This window comes from Medicago truncatula, chromosome 8 (genome assembly GCF_003473485.1).
Source record: "Medicago truncatula cultivar Jemalong A17 chromosome 8, MtrunA17r5.0-ANR, whole genome shotgun sequence".
Classification (NCBI taxonomy): Eukaryota; Viridiplantae; Streptophyta; class Magnoliopsida; order Fabales; family Fabaceae; genus Medicago; species Medicago truncatula.
The window spans coordinates 9567558-9587830 of record NC_053049.1 but is presented as its reverse complement, the minus strand read 5'-3'; the positions used below and the strand labels follow the sequence as shown (position 1 = coordinate 9587830).

Genomic DNA, 20273 nt, shown 5'->3' with positions numbered 1-20273 from the left:
TGAGCTTGGTAGTTGACATTGATCATGCATGAGGTATATATGTCTTCTCCAATATAAATTTGTTTCAGTAAAGAAACTCAAACTAGAAATATTTATTTATCAAAATACTCTTATAAATAAAATAGTTGAATGAACTACAATACAGTAAATAAGAGTGTTAGCGGTAAAGAAAGTAAACAATATGTCACTAATATTTTAAAAATTCAAATAAGTGTCATAACTTTAGAAAAAGACAATATGATGAGAATGATAATGATGAGCAAATACAATCACCCGAAGAACCTTTTAGAGTTAGACATATTTTGGTGGTTGTTGATATGATAATAACTTCATTCAAAAATATATTTGAGCATTTAGAAGTATTTGAAAGTATTGTTGGTTTTTTATTTGACGCATGAACCTTGAAATCATCGAATAATAATGAATTTAAAAAAATCTTGCACAAATTTTGATGCCACGTTTCCTAATAAGGATTTGTCGAATGTATGTTGTAAATGATTTTTTTTTTCTATATGTTAGTGGCCAACACTCGGTGGGATTTAGTCTCATATCGGATAGATAAGATTCTTGAGAAGAGTTTATAAAGAGAATGCACTCCTCACTGTACAAGCCAGTTTTTTAAAGATGAGTTAGGCCTCGATTTTCGTGACATGGTATCAGAGCTTATCGGGTCTATTGTTGGGCTTCCTGCATCGTCCACGCTTCAAGCCTATTGGCCCCCTTGAAGCATGAGGAGGTGTGTTAGCGGCCAACACTCGGTGGGATTTAGTTCCACATCGGATAGATAGGATTCTTGAGAATATTTTATAAAGAGGAGGCACTCCTCACAGTACAAGTCGGCTTTGTAAGGATGAGTTAGACCCCGATTTTTATGACAATATTGAAAGTATTGCAAATAATTGTTTGTCAAATGTAGAAAGGGACATGTTTAAAATACACGCAACAAATTGGGACATGTTTGTCAAATAATTTTTATGACCCCGGCTTTGTACATTTAAAATATTTGAGTTTGTCAAATGTTTCAATTGCATATCAAACTCACTTAACTATGTCGGTGATTCAAATTACAGTTTTGCTCTAGGCCACCAAAATCTTAGAAAGGGACATGTTTAAAATACACACAACAAATTGGCAAGCCATTATTGCGTATTTTGATTTAGACTCTCTCTAGAGAGATTGATCTTTATAACTACATGGTTAATATGGCATATCAAATTTAAAGAGATAAATTGCTCTCTTGCATCCCAAAATAAAAATATATCTAGATACAATTCTCTATGGATAAAACCTCCTCCTAGATTTGTTAAAATTAACACATAACCATGGCCACTTAGCCATGCAGTAGCCTCATTTAAGATCATCATCATGGTCACTTTGTGAAAGGTTTTTGGCGTTGCTCTTGTTCAGGTGCCCTTGCTCTTGGAGGTCTTGATGTTGATTCATTGCTTGTTATGGTAGATATAATTCTTGCTAGTATAAGTACTCATCTTGATAAGGACTTGAGGGAAATTTGTTCCACTATATAACCTTGTTTTAGTTTTTTTTTCTTTTTTTTTTCTAACGATGTAAATATGGTTGAATGTTTATATACAAAATTTATTTACAGAATCGATGCTTACTAATCAAATCCCCAATTAAAGGAAAAAAAAGCCTGAATTGAGGCAATCAAATTTAAATCAAATATTTCATAAAAGTGACCCTATAAAAATGAGTGATTAAATTAGAATGGTCCTTGATTCTGGCAAAAAAATAAAGAAAGGTGCTTGATTATAGAAAAAGAAAGTTTGACAATTTGAACCACAAATAAGAGCCTATATCGTTCAAAAAGTAGAAACCCACCACAGTACATACTTAATTATTATTCCACCACATAAAAATATAAAAAAAGCATCACCATAAAGAAAAACCAAAAGAAACTAATATAGAATTATATTTAAATAAATAGAAAAAAAAGTTAAATAGCATCATAGTTATCAAATTTTTTTAACAAGCAAAAATAGATTATATACTATTAACAAGGCATTCTCCTCAGCATAAGATGTACCAAAGAGACTACCGCAAATACAAACTGTTTGTCATAATAATAATAACAACAACAGTGCTAGTCAATACTCAAACACATTAAAAGGCTCGACCACCACAAATGAGTGCCGAAAACAAAAGTAGCATTTTCTAACATCATAATCATCATTAAAATAAAGTGAGTGTACCATAGGCAAAAACATCATTAATGAAAAATATTAATGCTTGTGTAGTCAAAACAGACACTCTTGTTCTTTCTTTCTTCTCACTTTCTCTTTTCCTTTATATATCATTCATAAAGTAAAGCTAAAACATAAAGTCATCCCACAAACGAAAACAAAAACATTCTTTCTTGCACTAAGGATAGAGCAGGTGCAGTCTTGTAGACATACAAGGTGAATCCTCTTTCTCTCTCTTTGCTTTTTCTCTCTTTTCTTTTGTTTGAATTCATGACCAAAGAAAGGTGGATATGGATTTTTCATGTGTCTTTTCTTTGATGCATAATACTTTCTTATAGCTATTTATTCTGGGTTTGAGGGTTGTTCCAAAGCTGACACATCTATCAACTTTCACTAGATTTATATGTTGTTACTTGTTTGTATCTTTGATTTTCATTTTCTACCTATACCTAGGTTACTATATGTTCATTATATATAAATATATTTAAGGTCCACCCATCTATATATATGTTGATATTCTATATATCTTCTCTTTTTTCTACCAAGAAAAGGAAACTTTTGATCATGTCCTAATATCAAAAACTCAACTTTTCCTTTTCCTTTCTCTTTATAACCTTTTTGCTCATATGATAATTTTTAAAGAACATAAATAAAAGATGATACTATATGTTGTTATTTTTTAATATTTACATTTTATTTTACCATTTTCACCATATAATTCAATTGTTTGAGTATACCTTGTTTTGATTTTGTTGTAAATTATGTCCAAATCCAAAAATATGTTATGCAAACATGATATCTACATGCTCTTGAATGTTTTTTATATGTTTATATTCTATGGATTCATGTCACATGATGAAGTATATATAACTATATAGGTATATACTCATGGAAGGGTTATCTCCTAATTCATGTCCAAGGCAAGGATTAGAGAAGAAAGCAAGGCCACAAGAGCAAATAAACTGTCCAAGGTGCAATTCAACCAACACAAAATTTTGTTATTATAACAACTACAGTCTCACACAACCAAGATACTTTTGCAAGACATGTAGAAGGTATTGGACTGAAGGAGGATCTCTAAGAAATGTTCCAGTTGGAGGTGGTTCAAGAAAGAACAAGAAAATTCCATCATCATTAGCCAACCCTAATAATAGTTCATCAAAAATTCCTGACCTAAATCCACCAACCCTACAAGTTTCACATCTTTCATCTCAAAACCCTAAAATACAAGGAGGCCAAGATCTTAACCTAGCTTTTCCATCTATGGAAAACTATCATCATAATCATGGTATGCCATCTTCATATGTTGAGATGCATAACAATAATGAATCATCTTCTTCAGCTCTTGACCTACTTAGGTCAAGCATGGCATCTAGAGGCATGAACCCTTATGCTAATAACAATAATTTAGGGTTGCCAAACTCAAATGCTATTTATCCATCTGGATTCACCATGCAAGAAGTTAAACCTAGTCTTGGATTTTCAATTGATGGAATTAATGGAAATAGATCATATGATCATGTTCAAGTTCAAGAAGGTGGTGGTGGTGGTGGTGGAAGACTTTTGTTCCCATTTGGAGATGTTAATGTTAATAATAAACAGCTTTCTACAAGTGGTGTTGAAGTGGAACACAATAAAGATCAACAAGGAAATTCAACTGGATATTGGAATGGAATGATGGGTGAAGGATCATGGTAATTAATTAAGAGAAAGGAGTTGAAGGACAAGGAAAGTGAGATAAACATCATGCATTATCTTCTTTATTTCTCTATTATTTTTTACTCCTTTAATAGGTATCATTTGTCTTAAGTTGTTCAAAACTAACAATAGGATCAATGCACATGCACTACTCGAAAAAACTGGATTTGCGTCGAAAAATTAAAGAGAGAAAAATATGAAATTCGTCTCTAATTTCATCTTAAATATTTGAGACGTTAAAACTAGAGACGAGTTTATATATTTTTTTCGTCTCTAATATTTCTACCTAAAATTTATTTTCTTTAGTAGTGATGATTTTACTTTGTTTTGTATACAATTAATGCCTTTGGTATTAATTTGAGTAATGTGAGGATTGTTTTCATATATGTAGAGGGATAGAAGAATAGGTGAATATTAGGCATTGTTTTTGTCCATGGCATGCAACCTTGTATTCATGAATTCTTCTTTAAGAAGTATATTGGTTTGATATATGTTATGTTAGTAGTTAAAGTTTGAACTTTGAACCTCCTTCTTAATCAACATCTTATGGACATTAATTTGTTTTAAAAGATTTGATTCAAATTTTCCAAGTGCACAACCATAATTATAAATTTGTTTGAGTTACTTTCTAAACTTTTTCCAGCTACTCTTTCTATCTATGTCTCCGTTATTAAAAAAATAAATTTAGTGGGTTGGCAGCTTTGTTGTCAAAATTATCACATCTAAGATTCTTCCAACTATGAAACCACTTGATAGCATTATTCAAAAGAATAAATAGTAAAAGAATATTGTAAAGGAAGGACAAGAGAGTGTTTTTAAGATCTTAGTGTTTTAGCTGAATCAGGAATTAATTAATGAATGTCATAACCACTTTTTAATGCAAGCTATAGAATTATATAACACATTTTAATTACATGTACTATATAAGACCTCATAATTAGTAAATTAGACAAATCTTGAAAATTGGATTACCTGCCCCCAACTAAAACACTAACCAGATATATACAATCGTCATCCACTTGGAAGTTTAATTTTAATTTGAAAACCTCATTTTCATGAAGAGTGTCCTGTGTCATTCATCCACTATAATTAATTAATATATAGTATGTGACTATATGTTAGGACTATAGGAAAATATTGTGAAGATCTTAGATCACAATTTGGTTCGGTATTTTTGTGGGGTCCTCAAACATTCCTTTGGAACAAGTGGAAACTATTTCCTCCACTAGAGCTAGGTCAATGGCTTCACATGTGAACGATCATATATGAACTACTATATACTATTAATTATTATTTTGGTGTGTTATGTTTTTCACTTTGAGTGAGTTATATTGGGGGACAAATAACTTTAATTTCTTCTTCATGTGTTGGCTTTCTTCTTACGCCAATCTACTAATTATTCTCCTTTTATTTTCCACGGGCTAATTGAAAATCAAAGTATTTTTCAACAAATGATAACTGATCTTGAAATTGATGACGTAATTTATTCAGGTGTATAAGTAATTATGGTACGGATGTAAACTCAAGGTTTTGGCAACAAAAAAAAAATGTAAACTCAAGGTAATGCAATAATTTTAACATAAGTTGACATGAATGAATGATGAAGCATTTACTTTATTCTGGTCTATGTTCATTTTTTAACAAGCAAAGTTATGATTATATAAATATATAAAAAAAAAAAAAATGAGAGAACAAACAAAGCAAAAAAGAAGAAAAGATAACAAGAGCTAAATATTTGAAAATTTTGGTCTCCAAAAGACTTGGGAAAGTACTTGTGAGTTTCCATTTTTCACATGAAAAATTGTTAGAACTACAACTAGTAAAAAAAGAATATAAAAAAATAAAAATCACAAGATAATGAAATATGATCATTTGTTTACGCGCTTTGACTAATGGTGCGTTCCTCTATTTATAATGTTACAAGGTATATATATAGTACTACAATCCAGATTACAATATTACCCTTGAATTGTACCACTAACAACCGAGGCTATCCCCCCCTCCCCCAAAAAAAAAATTTGTCCACCAACAACATGTTTTGGTCGAACATACGGACATGGACAAGGGGAGCTTCATGCCTGCTAGCTCAGCTCCCCTGCCCCTCTTCATTGTTTATACATGAGTCGTACTCAACAAAATGAATAGAAGATCCTTTCAATTAATTATAGATAAGGTTTGATCAACAGTGCGCCAAGTAATTGAAAAACTAAAAGGTTATTTATGGTGAGCAAAAGAAAGAGTCCACCTTATGGCTTAGTGTGGCTATAACGACACCTGAGATGGCCGTCCAGCGGAAGAGTATGTGCTTTGCAGCCATGCAATCCTTTGGTTCAACACCCAAATGACTGTGGCATGTGGGAATGGAACACGAGACATATAAAGTGAAAAATATAAGCATTTACCTCTAAGCTATAATGTTTGATGTACTTAAATGTGGCACCAATAGTATACAACCCAATTTCGAATGTCCAATTCTAAATGTTTTCTTTGTTGAATCCCCAATTCTGATTCTGAATTTGGATTTTTTTTAGAATATGTATTAGTCATTTTGCTTTCAAAGTCATATTGTTCTGCTTTACATGATGAAGAATTTTTTTTATGTTCTTTATGGAGACAAACAATATTATTTTTTATTTTTATTATAGTTTAGTTCATTTGGGATGATGTGTATCATGTGCATACTTACTAGCAAAATCTCTGCAAGCCTAAAACTTGGGGTGATCTTGGCTTGAAGTCAGTGAGATGATGTATTAACAAAGTTTCTCTAATGAAAGTTGGCTGGAATCTGGTTTATTAAAGATGGAGCTAAATTTTGTAGCGAAGTGATTATATCAATTTCACGAATTTCCTATGAATCAAACAAGTTAATTGGACTCAAATGAATAATAAATTTTATCAAAATACGAAGGCTTTAACATCTTTTTGGTCCCTTATCTTTATTTCGAGGTTCATATTAGTCCTGTATTTATAAAAAAAATGGTGCATATAGGTCCTTTAATTTATTTAATCGGTAACATGTTGGTCCTTTCCTTGTGAATTCATGGTTCTGAAGTACGAGATCCATGCAAATTCATGTTGGATCCACCCTTTGCACCATTGTTTAACGATTTCAGAATGGAAACTGATAAGAATCCTTGCAAATTTGGCATGTTAGCTCATACAGGGAAGAAAATTGGCTGCAATCCCTGATTTAAGAAAAAAAATGAGTTCCAATATACCCTAATTTCAATTTATAGTGGAATTGGTAAAGTGGAAAGAAAGAGATGTGAACTCCCGTGTCACATATACTGCACTGAACATTGTTAGCCTTTTATGACTCATATGAGCCCCGAATAAAGATAAGAGATCAAAAAGGTGTTTGAGCCAAATACGAACCATTTAAAAGAATCAATTTTAATTCTTATACTGCACTGCACATTGTTAGCCTTTTATGACTCATATGAGCCCCGAATAAAGATAAGAGATCAAAAAGGTGTTTGAGCCAAATACGAACCATTTGAAAGAATCAAGTTTAATTCTTAGTAGATTGGTTATTGATCAGACTTTTAACTACCATGTTACGACTAAACTTCGAATTATTACTGTTCATTTCCAAAGGTTAACTGAAAGAGGAAAAAAATCCTAATGAAAAGTCTATCGAAAAGCAACATGAAAAAAATGAGTTTCAATGTACCCTAATTTCGATTTACAGGGAAATTGGTAAAGTGGAAAGAAAGAGATGTGAACTCCCGTGTCACATATACTCTACTGAACATTATTAGCCTTTTATGACTCATGAGCCCCGAATAAAGATAAGAGATCAAAAAGATGTTTGAGCTAAATACGAACTATTTGAAAGAATCAAGTTTAATTCTTAGTAGATTGGTTGTTGATCAGACTTTTAACTACCATGTTACGACAAAACTTCAAATTATTACTGTTCATTTCCCAAGGGTTAACCGAGAGAGGAAAAAATATTAATGGAAAATCTATCGAAAAGCAACATCCAAGATAAAGCACATAGCTTAGAGTGAGCATACATAGCTCTTCCACTGCTTATCTAGGACTCTAGCATGGAAAATGTCCATTACTAAGTATGGTGAAAAATGAAAACAATTAAATTAGCAGCCCCCAACTTTCCATCTCTGTTGCTATCATGGCAGCAGTACAATAATAATTTTTGTCCATCCAAAATTTGATAAATGTTAAATGTTTCTAATGATTCGAAGGTAGTAATTGGTTGACAATGTAAAATATTTTACACTCACTATATATGAATTGAATTCTAAAATTGTCTCGACACATATGACAATTTTTAAACAAAAAACACTAGAATGAGTTTTTTATATGAAAAATGTTATTTGATTAACCATTTTTGAGCAATGTATGGAATAGCTAAAGATATATAAGACAATATAATTTTTAATCATGTTTTACTTGTTTTAATTTTTCTGTTAATACTCAGATTGCCTTGTATTATCTTTAGTTTTTTTTTTTTTTTGAAAAATTGTATTATCTTTTGTTGTCTTATAAATTATCCTAAAATAGATAACATAACTCTTTATATTGGCAAACTGTAATTGGTTGTGGTATAAAATAATTGTACACTAAGGTACATTTTTTTAATCTCAAATTAAAATATGCTTAAATTTTCAATAAGGTGTGAATTCTTTGACTTCTTTGTCATCCAATTTCCACAGCAGTCAGCGCCATCCAACTTGTAACCCAGCAAATTCTTAACTTTGAAGATACCCTTTGTATTATAGTCTATTTATTTATTTTTAAATAGACTAGATTCTAATATTCTATCACCCATGTCTTTTTAATTTTAATTTCACACACCCTTTTTCATATTATAGTTGACTAAGATAAAGCAGTTAGGACTTTGCTGGAAGCTATCATCATAAGGTTTATCTTGAGATATGTGTTTAACCGTTAAAAATGAGGCTAAAATTATGAAACAAAGTGATGAAATTAATTGAATTTTTTCTCCATTATATAAAGGAGAAAATTGAAAAATTGATTGTGACTTATAAATAAAAGAAGTGAAAATGGGAGTTTCTTTTTAATATCAACCGTACGGGCCAACCTTCACCGCCCAACACACCCTGCAAGTGCCGTGTTCAAAATCTCAACTCATCCCGCTAAAAAGTGGGGTTAAACGGGTCAACCCGATGGATCCAACCCATTTTATCATCCCTACAAATAATCGACATCAAATTTAATAGTTTTTTTTTAAGAAACATCAAATTTAATAGTTAATACGTGGTTAATTACATCTAACTAATGTTTTATATACATCATCCGAATTGTTTAAGAACACTACATCATTTCAAATGGTCTAATGTACAATAATGTTCATTAACCACAATTTATGCCCAAATAAATATGCCCTATTTTTTTTTCCAAAGTTGTCTAGTGGCTTAGATTCACATAGATTATTATGTGTAGAGAAATGAGGAATTTAGGGTTCGAACCCCGACCCTTGCACATAATGACAATGTCGCTGATAGCCATCAATTAAGTTACACTCACGGAACATCAACTGAGTTACACTCACGGGACAAATATGCACCATTTTTAACCATTGACATTCAAAATTATGATTAATTGTGTGCATTGGATGATTAATGAATTATGGAACACCTTCTTATGTCAACTTAACCATCTAACTAGCCACATCTTTGAATTGTTCAAGTTGATGTTCGAATATAATGTCAAACTTGTGTCAAAATAACATGACTCGTTATTAGTAGATTTTAGCTTCTGAATTTGTGAATATTTTACTGATTTCCTGCACATAGGTTTGAACACCTGAGGTTTGTTTAACTTTAAAGAAAAGACACATAATCAAATGTCGAGCAAAACAATAAACCAAACAAGCACCACAAGTATATGTAAAGCATAGCTTGTTATATAGTTTAAGCAAAATTTACCTTCTATAGTTCAAAGAAAGAACGTGTACATAGTTTAAGCAAAATTTACCTTCTATAGAAAACAACTAAACCTCATGATAAACCTTTATTGAAAATGAGTTTGATTAAGTCATCCAACCAATCATATGGTGCTGATATGGAATGAGAGTTTTATTTCTATTCCTTTCTTTTTTTGTTAATATGAAGTTTGATTTCTATATATTAAAAAAGAAAATTTTGGCCAGTAAAATTAAATTATAATGCAAAGGATCATTCTTGATTAAACAATAAAATGCAAATGATGATTCTTGTATTAGGACTTTTCTAAGGCATTAATGAAAGAAAGGAACTTACTAGTTACTACTAAATTTGAAAGCACCGTTATAATCTCTGGTACACGTATTTCTCTACTGTACAGAAATAATAACTCAGATATTTATTTGTTTGTTTAACACCTTAGAAGAAGAAGCTTAGAAGAAAAGAAAAGAAAAAAAAATAATTGGCAACAAAACATGATTTTGAGTTTCCTTCCACAGTTCTGCCTTTTCTATACAAAGGTTGCTATCTTTTTTCCAGAACAAGAGAAGGAAGAAAGAAGAGAGGCTCATGAGCTACTAACAACCATAGTTTCATGGACAAACAAACACTTTATCACTTATCAGCATTGATTCCGAATATCCTAACCTTGTGCATGTTGGGGAACTTCGCAACAACTAGCACAATCACGGCAACCGTGTTGAAGAACAGCATTGGATGCTCATAGTCAGTTGTGTGTGAGGCTATCAAGTACCTGTCAATGACAAGAAAATATTCAATAAGACAGCTCAAGCCTTCAAATAAGTCATTTAGTAACACTCTTCAAGATGCAAAAACAAGATTAGTTTAAGTGCTGAACAAAGCTTTCTTTATTTGTTGTTAAAGAGATCTGAATTTTGATATTTAATAATGTTAGGTTATTCATATCTTATATAAATAATAAAATCAAGTATGTACAAGCTAATGAGTTCGAGGTTAAAAGTCGAGTTTCTTGTTGGTCCAATGATTTTCGTAAGCTCGCTATCACCACAATCAAACCCTTTCCCAACCCAAGTAGATAGAACAGCAACATGAATTAAATGATATTAAAATGTTATGTCATCAACTAGATCCTCAACAAGCATATCTAGATGTAAGTTATTCTTGGTCTCCCTCATCACACTCTTATGGCCTACCCTCCAATCCAATCTTCTTTCCAACGATTGTAATAGTCTATTTCACACATGGCCTAGCCACCTTAGGCAACAATCTATCGTTTTTTTCCTACATGGGTGTTGTCCCTGCATTATATGTTACTTTATTCAAAAAAGAAAAAAATCTATATGATACAAGTTTGGATGATTTACCTTGTCTTGTTTGTCTTATCATACATGTTTTGACTATTTACCTTTTTACAGTTCAATATCCAAATACCATAGAGTGACACAGGTCTAATAGTCGTGTATTTTACATGTGTCAAATTTCTGCATCATCTAGTATGGTACATCAAAGCTTGCAACTTATAGAGTAGTTTGATATCTAATTTTTACCTCTATCAACTCTCTAATTAAGACAACATCACCAGCAAAAAACATGCAATGCATTATGGTACTAGCTCTTGGACATGCTCGCTCAGTAAACACATTCAAAACCAAGAAAAAAAATTAAAAAAATCATGTTGGTACTAAATAATGCAAAATGCACATTCCTACCAATATAAATTAAATACCGATGCCTCAAAGATTAATTAACGCCCTCACTGCAGAAAACCATCTAGAGACATAAAGTGATGCACAATGGAAATTTCATGAAAACACATCAATACAAAACAAGATAGTCAGCCAACCCTGCCCACCTTATCAGAAAGTTTACAAAAGGGATTTGCTTTAACTTGTTAGACTGATTTTTTTTTCTTCTCTCCTTTGGGCTCATGTTATGGAGGCTTATTTGTTATCTTTTCTTTGCTCCTCTAAGGTAATCGGAGCCCTTTAAAGACCAAAGTGCAAATTATAATTAAGAGATTCCGCTGATTTCCGAACCAATTGTTATAATTCTTCACTTTTTTCATACACTCTTCCCTTTAGAGGAGTCAAATTAATTCTTGTTATACCTAACAATATTTCTTCAATCAAAACAATTTTGCAGAAAAAAGCTAAGCGTTAATCCTCATAACCAGAGTTTTTTTTCTTTTTCTTGAAGAGCTCATAAGGGAAACTATATTATGAAGCCACGCAGTTTCACCACAAATAATGTAGATAACAAATTAAGTCAAACCCCAGACACCATGAAGAATAGAAACCTCCAAATTTTGATTTGACTCTTTTTATTTTTTATACCAGTTTTTAGCTAAATTTACCATTCAAAATTAGCTACTACATTTGGGATTTTTAAACTATGTATGCACTCAATAAGGCAAGTATTAATTAGATTGGATGTTCTAACATTTTATCTGTATATATTAATTAGATTGGATGTTCTAACATTTTATCTGTATATATATGTTATAAGCAATACGAGTGTCACCAACTAACAACTGACTTAATGGCAGAAATTTCATTGTTGCACACTATTGGCCCTGGTTCGACCATGGTGCAGGCTACTTTCAATATATAATTTTTTTTAAATAAAAGCACTGCGATATTTCGTTGCCGCACACTATTGGCCCTGGTTTGATCCTGGTGCAGGCTACTCGATAAAAGCACTGCGATATTTTCACTGAACCAGACCACATCAATTCATACAGGCTTATGTGTGTTTGACCGGTTCAAATGCATGAGCGGTCTAATATAGTCTAGTGACCTGTCCGGCCGTAGGTCCAATTCCCAGTCTGACCAGCCGGTCCGGTTTTTAAAACACCGCATGCAATCTGATTCAACTATGTATGATATAAATTCCAGGATATATAACCAACATGATGGGAGTTTTCACATGAACGCCATTTTATCTGCTTAAATTTTAATATATTTCCCTTCCTCTCACCAACAATCAAACTTCGTTTTTCTAGCAAATATTTAAGGAATTGTGACAACAGTCACTAAAAACCATACAGATACAAACCTTGTAAGTAACATAACTTCTGAACAAGCAACAGTAATTCCAAATAAACCCAACCTACCAACTCTATTATAGCTATAGCCATGGTTGTCAAAATCGGGATCTCACTAAAGATCGTTGGGGTACAGAAAAAGCGTAGACCGTAAGATCGTAAGATCCCACCAAACAGACAAAATTATAAAAATAACTAAGAAAAATAACCTTTCATAAAAAAAAAACTTATAAATTACAACATTAAACTAAGTTAAATTAATAATTCATAATAGTTTTTCCCTTAAAAAAATAAATTCATAATAGTTTATTATACGTCTTGTAGCCAAAAAATTAAATTATAGGTCTAGGCCCACATAAGTCTTTTTTCTTTTTGTTCTCAGACCCATATAAGTCATAATAATTTATTTATATTTATATAAGTTTAGGCCCAAATAAGTCTTTTCCACTAACTTAACCTAGACCTAGTCTTCTCCTTCAACATAACACAGCCGCCTCTGCAACCAGCCGCCGCAGAAAACAACAAACGAGCAGCTCATGTCATTCCGACCTCACTCTTCGCGCGAAACAACCGGGTCAAACCGTTCTTCTCTGATGCGAATCAGAGCGAAGATTTCACGATCTTACGCTCTTCCTCTGCTCGCCGCACGCTCCGCCGTCTTCTCCGATCTTTGAACCGCTCCAACTCGGTGGAGACCTGGTGACGCGCGAGATCGTACGATTTCACGATCTATATCGCGATCCTGACAACCTTGGCTATAGCTGAGAGAAATTATTTTCGCAACTAGAAGGGAGTAACACATAGGCCATATCATGCCCACATATAAGAAGAGACGGAAAAGAATCTTACTCTATCGGTACTCACAAGTCAATTAAATTGGACATGCATGACTCATGATTTCCTCATAGACGTGACATTTATTTGCAAGCTCACGTACCACATTAAGATAGAGACGAAAAAAGCATAAAATGTAAAAGTTATAACTACACTATCAAGATGAGACACAAATAAGTTTGTCTGCATCACTGTAAACAATGTATTAGTTAGTGCAGACCAATTACTGCTAGTGTTTATATAACATGACTGAACCTAAAAAATAAAAACTGTGATATCAGCCGGAACAAACACCACTACAGGTATGCAAGTTAAAGGAGAACTTACAGAACCAAAGGAACAACTGTCAAAAACTTCCTGTTACGAGTGAGCTGCTTTCCATTGTCGACCTGCTCCCACCATGTCAATCTATTGTAGATCCCCTGATCATCTGCAAATGGAGTTCCTTTCTTCCAGTGGAAAAAGTGATATGTTACCTGATGCACACAACATAATCAATCAAGCCATGTAAAGAGATCAAATTAATATGACATTTCATAAACAGTATCTGACAACAAAATGTTAATTTATAACTTGACCCAGTCACATAGCTTTTATAAAAAAATAGTTTCACCCCTCGCCTCACTAAATGCTAAATGAGCTAAAATGGGTTGCCTTGTTATTATGTTTGACTATGACATATAATAATATGTCTACCTACCAAAAAAATCGAAGGAAGATGAAGAAAAAATATGACAGTCAATTCATTTTAAGTGACACAAAATCATAATCATATCAAGTATTTGTCTCTCAGTCCAACGAATAAACTAAACTACTCCTACTTAACACGGAATGACCACAACGTATAATGCTCCTGAACTAGTGTACTTCTAAAGTCAAACAGAGGAGAGGCAAGTAAGAAAATTTAGAACATTGCAAGGATGACAGGAACTGTGAAAGTGATGACAATTGAAAACCAATGTAGTTCAAGAATCGCGGCAATAAACTGAATCTAAGAGGAGCAAAGAACTGAAGGACTCCCCTACCCAGTCCTCATCACAACAATCGACAAGGAGAGGTTCACAAGAGATAGTGGACACTCCAAGCAAATACTCTAACAGTGCTGAATATCCAATCGACAAGGAGAGGCTCACAGGAGACTGTGACAGACCAAATGCCAATGGCAAAGGATTAATGGGATGTAGAGGAGAATACCAATTGCAGTTAACATAAACTAGCAATTGGAGCCACTCACCACCCATAACAAGAGACAACAGAAGCAAATTGAGCATTGTTTACTTCCAATAGCACACTAGGATTTAGTAAAGATGACACTTTGGATTGAAGGCATGTCTGGTATCTGACACTGATACAACACCAAATCATGTGGCTACATTTAATCACTTTCATTTTCTTAAACTATTACTGATATTAACATGTGTCAGGTGCCCATGTATTTGGCAGTGCTTCATACTCCTAATAGCATACCTCTAATTTATATATGTCTTCCAAGATCTCTGTCCTCTATTTAATCTTTTCTAAATATTAAGAATAAAATCCTGACCTATTTACAATTAACACAAGAAGTAGCAAGCCCTACACTAAACAACTATGCAGGCTAAGTCATTACTCAATAAATAAACATCTGAAACCTTATCATGTCCATCACAATTAACTTCAAGATCACATTCAATCTCTCATCTCACAAACCCCATGAAACTCATACATACAGTCTGTAGCACGGAAACTTCTCATCGAAAGCATGTCCCGGTGTCCAACATGTCCCAGTGCCTGACACCAACACGACACATATGATTACTATCAATTATCTAATTTTTTCAAATTATTTTTGGTATCGACCTGTCATTGTCCGTGCTTCATAGTACAAACATTCATATCCATCAAAACAACAAAATTCAAAACATATTAATCAACACAACAGATAAACACAAACACACTTAAAAAAACCTTAAACTACAAAATTTCCAAATAGGACATCATCAATCATCAAAGGACAAATCAGGCAACAACAACAACAAAAACAAAACAACAAATCATCAAAAACACAAAATTCAATAACAATTCAACAACAATTCAAATAATACAAAAAACAAAATAACAAGAAAAGGGTAAAAGAAGAAGAATACAAGAAAATGAGCGAGATTAACAATAGTCCAAGCAATCCCAGGAGAACAACCAAAGACAGACAAAACCATGATCCATGAAAAGAAGAGGATGAGAATATATGTTGTCCAAACACCAGGATACGTAAACCATTCTGTGTTCCTGTTCAGATCCGCAGGTGGCACAGCTTTGACATAGAGATTTGCCATCAAATTTTGCAAAATTTGGAAAATCTAAATACACCCTTTTGATTGAAACGTTGAATAGAATAAATCTAGATAGAAAAGATTGAAACTTGATGAATTTGATTTTGATGGGTTTGATTTAGGGTTGTTTGTGAATGAAAATTCCAAAACCCAAAAACGTAACCCTTATTTTGATTTTGGATTCAATGATATTAGCGTGCGTGTGTGTCTGTGTGAAAATGTGAAGGAAATTGGGAAATTGAAAATTGAAAATGAGCTAAAATTGATTTGCTTGGTAATAAATAAATATAAATATTTGTAGTAATAAAAGAAAGAAATAAATATTAATATTATTAATAAAAATATAAAGAAAAAGATAAAGAAATTTTTTGATGTAAATTGAAAACGACATCGTTTTTTGAAGGATAAGGGTTGTTTGTTTAGAGAAAGTTAGAAAGTGGAATCTATTTTTTCTTTTCTTGATAAAGGAATCTATTTTTTCTTTTTTAATTGTCGCATAAACTTATATAAGGTTGGTTTGATAATTAGGATGGAAGAAGTAACGAGTGAAATGATAAAAAAAAATATTATGTTTGATTTTCACCCTAAGATAAATCTAACAAATTAATATACTGAAATTAGTTATTTAAAAAAAATTATTTTTTTTATAATTCTTTTTGACAAAAACTTTCTTTGTAATTTTAAAATGGGTTTGTCTAATATGTGCAACATTGCACATGTTAAAACAACTAATAGTAGTAACTTTTTCTTGGAAAACAACAATTATTTATTCAAAAAAATTATATTTAATATTAAATGTACAAGTTTCAATACAAAATTTCTATTTTAAACTTCTTAACATGTGTAAATTTGCACATGATAAAAAAACCCTTTTAAAATTAGCTGTTGGTAGGACAATGCATAATATATGCAAGGCCTGATGTTCAAATCTCAGCCCAAAAAGAAAATAATTAAATAACATATAATTTTTATTGGATGATGATGATATAAATTTTCGTACGGAAAAGAAAATATAAATATATTTTAGTTAGTTAAAGAAATATCTTATTGCACGAAGCTTTGTCGTTTTCTCTGCAATAACGAAACACCGACTTGTTTGTTGATAAGAAAATGCCAATTTTAGCATAATGATGATAAGGATGACAAATAATTAGAATGACAATTTAACACGATGAATGCATCCTCTAGCTACTAGCTAGTTCTGATAGTGATGTGATACAAACCCAATTTTTACATGTGTAGCAGTTTTGCATTAATTTTTTTAGAGATAGACATTTTTGTGTGTATATTTTGATAGTTGTTTGTTTGGAGTTGAGAAAATGAAAAATAAAGAGGTTTTTTTGTGAGGAAGAAAAATAAAGAGGATTGAAATGTTTTCTTCTGGCTTTGAGGGTTTTTTAAATATCTTATGCTACCACAAATACCAAAATATTCCTTTCCTCTCATTCTTTCCCATCTTCTTAACTAAAAATAAATAGAATATGCAATTAAAATCATTTCATTCATAAAAAACCTCTTCACTTATCCATTTTTAAGTCAAGAGTGTGTTTGGTTTAGAAGAGAAGTTGTGAAGAGAGAAATAAATAAGAGAGAGTTTGAGAAGAGAGAAAGATGTGAGAAATAGAATAGATTAACGGATTGTTTGGTATAAGAGAGAAATAGAGAAGAGAGAAGTGTTGTTTATATTTAAAAGTACCATAATACCCTTATGTTAAAATAACATTTCCATTCAAACTAATTTAATTCTTTTGTTAAATTCAGTTAATTAATTTAACTACGTATTCTAAATGGAACATAAGTCTTTTTCATATATAAATTTAAGTATTTTTTTTACCAAAAAAAAGTGTAGCATTTCCAAATAAAAGTACAATATTTCGTAAAAGTGTACCACGTACACGTGTAAAATAGCACATACTCTATACTTATACTAAAAAAATCTACATATGAAATAAAGTTTTTTTTCTTCTAAGGAACGAAACAAAGTTGTTGAAAAAAAAAAGTTTAATAAAGGCATACAAAACTAATTGAATGAAAAGTGAAATGAGGGGTATAATAGGAATACAACAAAGAATCCTTTCTCTCCTTCTATTTCTTCTCAGTTTTGAGGAGAAAGAATTTTGCGTGGGATCCATAACTTTTTAGCCTCTCTTCCCTATTTCTCTTCACTATCAAACAGGAGAAATTCACCATCTCTCTTCAACTTCTCTCATCCTTCACTCTCTCTTCCCTATTTCTATCCTACCAAACAGAGTGTTAGTGAGCAAAATTTGTTACTTTTGTTCTATGTTGATTGTCCCTCAACATAATATTGCATTATCGAACTCCCCCACTTTGTGTCTCTTCAACGGTACGACCACAATTGCGATCGTAGCATACATCTTTGGAAGTCGAACGCGTTTGTTTCCTGACATCATTGAAGCAAATTCCCACTACTCATTAATTGAATGATGTATGTGAAGAAATACATATTATGGATCACATACATCATTAATTGAATAAACCTAAAAAGTAAAATTTGCTTATATGGATAAGTCACAGAAAAGTCAAGGGATCTTTCGGTTGTATGTAATGATTTAGTTCCATAAAAGGTATAAATTCTAGCATGGAGATTGTTGCAAAATAGGATTATGATGAAATCCAATCTAGTTAGAAGAGGAACTTTGAATGAGTCTCAGGTGTTATGGCCGTTCGATTGTGGAAAAGAGGAACTGTGTCACATCTTTTTTTAATGTTCCTTAATTTCGTAGGTATGGAAGCATATCATAGTTTGTACCGAATTTTTCATGGCATAGCTTGTGCCATTTATTAATTATTCTTTCTTTGGCTTAAAAAAAAAAACTAAATGAGTTTTTTATTTATTGAACTAAATGAATTGTAACGTGAGCTTAGTTCAGTTGGCAGAACAATGCATTATTATATGCAGAGGTTCGAATCCCGACACCCCACTTATTCACCTTATAAGGTGAACTGACAAAAAAAAAAAACCCAAGTCAAACTAATATTGTAAAAATATAAATAAATAGATTAAAACAGATAATTTTCGTAGATAAAATAAAAAAGTTGATAATTTATGAATAACATATTTTTTCTTCTGGATAATAACGTTTATATATTTTACTAACGATTAATATACTTATCAGTTTAGAGCGCACGCGATTAACAATTAACAGAAAAATGCATCAAATTGATTGAAAAGAAGAAGAAAAAAAGTTGATTGGCTTCGCCCAGGTTTGAACTGGGGACCTTCAGTGTGTTAGACTGACGTGATAACCAACTACACCACGAAACCATGCTTGTTATTGGGCTTAAATTTATTGAATTTGCCTAAGTAGTTATATTTATTGGTTATAAATAACAAAATATTAGCTTTACGTTTTTCGGCTGCATTTGCATATATATTGTTGATTTTATTTTTTTTGAGAGAATATATTTTGTTGTTCACATTTAAACTCAAAACAATATTTTTATTCACCTTTGGACCTTTTTTTAGTCATATCATTCTATTTTATTTTACCAAATGTATAATACCTATAGGAAATGGAACGGAATTGAAAATAAATAAATAAGATCTTATTATTAGTATTCCTCTAAAAAAAATCTTACCATAAGTATTTTTTAGGAAAAATATATATTTTGGTCATTTAAGTTTGACAAAAATACAGTGTTTGTCCTTTAAGTTTTTTAAATTTTATATATGTTCTTTAAGTTTTTCTAAATTTCAAATAGGTTTTTAAGTTTTTTTTTTTAATTTTAAATAGGTCCTATAAGTTGTTAACTTAATGCACTTATTTGAAGTTTTTAAATTTCAAATTGGTTCTTAAAAGGATAATAAAGATATATTTAAAACTTAAAGGACTAATCCGATATTTTTGTCAAACTTAAAAGACTAAAAGAGGTATTTTACCTATTTTTATAACCTAGTTGGGTTAGTTGGATGATGATGTCAATTTTAAAAGATCAGTACAAAGCTTTACTATGACATAAAATCAAACCTTCACAAATGAAAGGTGGATTTGAACCTTTCGAATTGATCGATCCTTGTATTGAATGCTGATTATATTTTAAATAGTATTTTATATTTTTCTTTTGCCTCTTCAAAAGGATTCTTTAAAATTCAATTTTATTATATGCTTTTCTTATTTTGAATGCCTACATTTATTTTTAAGTAATTCAAGGTGAAGTGACTAAATATTGACACATCTTTCAGTTAAGATTAAAACATGATTTGTCATATTGTGAGAGTCTAACATCTTATGTTAGACTTAGACCCAACCTC

General features: G+C 31.6%; 2 protein-coding genes and 1 non-coding gene across 3 annotated transcripts; 1 reads left to right on the top strand and 2 right to left on the bottom strand.

The window, feature by feature from the left end:
• The first annotated feature begins 2254 nt into the window (after positions 1-2254).
• LOC25500651 (dof zinc finger protein DOF3.7) lies at positions 2255-4423 on the top strand. The gene is made up of 2 exons (XM_024773701.2): positions 2255-2417; positions 3080-4423. The coding sequence occupies exon 2, from the start codon at positions 3090-3092 to the stop codon at positions 3897-3899; it is 810 nt and encodes a 269-aa protein (XP_024629469.1). The 5' UTR covers positions 2255-2417; positions 3080-3089; the 3' UTR covers positions 3900-4423.
• Positions 4424-10125: 5702 nt separating this feature from the next.
• LOC25500650 (ORM1-like protein 3) lies at positions 10126-16258 on the bottom strand. The gene is made up of 3 exons (XM_013589134.2): positions 15815-16258; positions 14016-14164; positions 10126-10583 (listed from the first exon to the last, which is right to left on the bottom strand). Exons 1-3 carry the CDS (start codon positions 15998-16000, stop codon positions 10445-10447), a joined length of 474 nt encoding a protein of 157 aa, XP_013444588.1. The 5' UTR covers positions 16001-16258; the 3' UTR covers positions 10126-10444.
• Positions 16259-19212: 2954 nt separating this feature from the next.
• Positions 19213-19286, bottom strand: TRNAV-AAC (transfer RNA valine (anticodon AAC)). The gene has a single exon. It is a non-coding gene; the product is annotated as a tRNA-Val (tRNA).
• Positions 19287-20273: the final 987 nt, after the last annotated feature.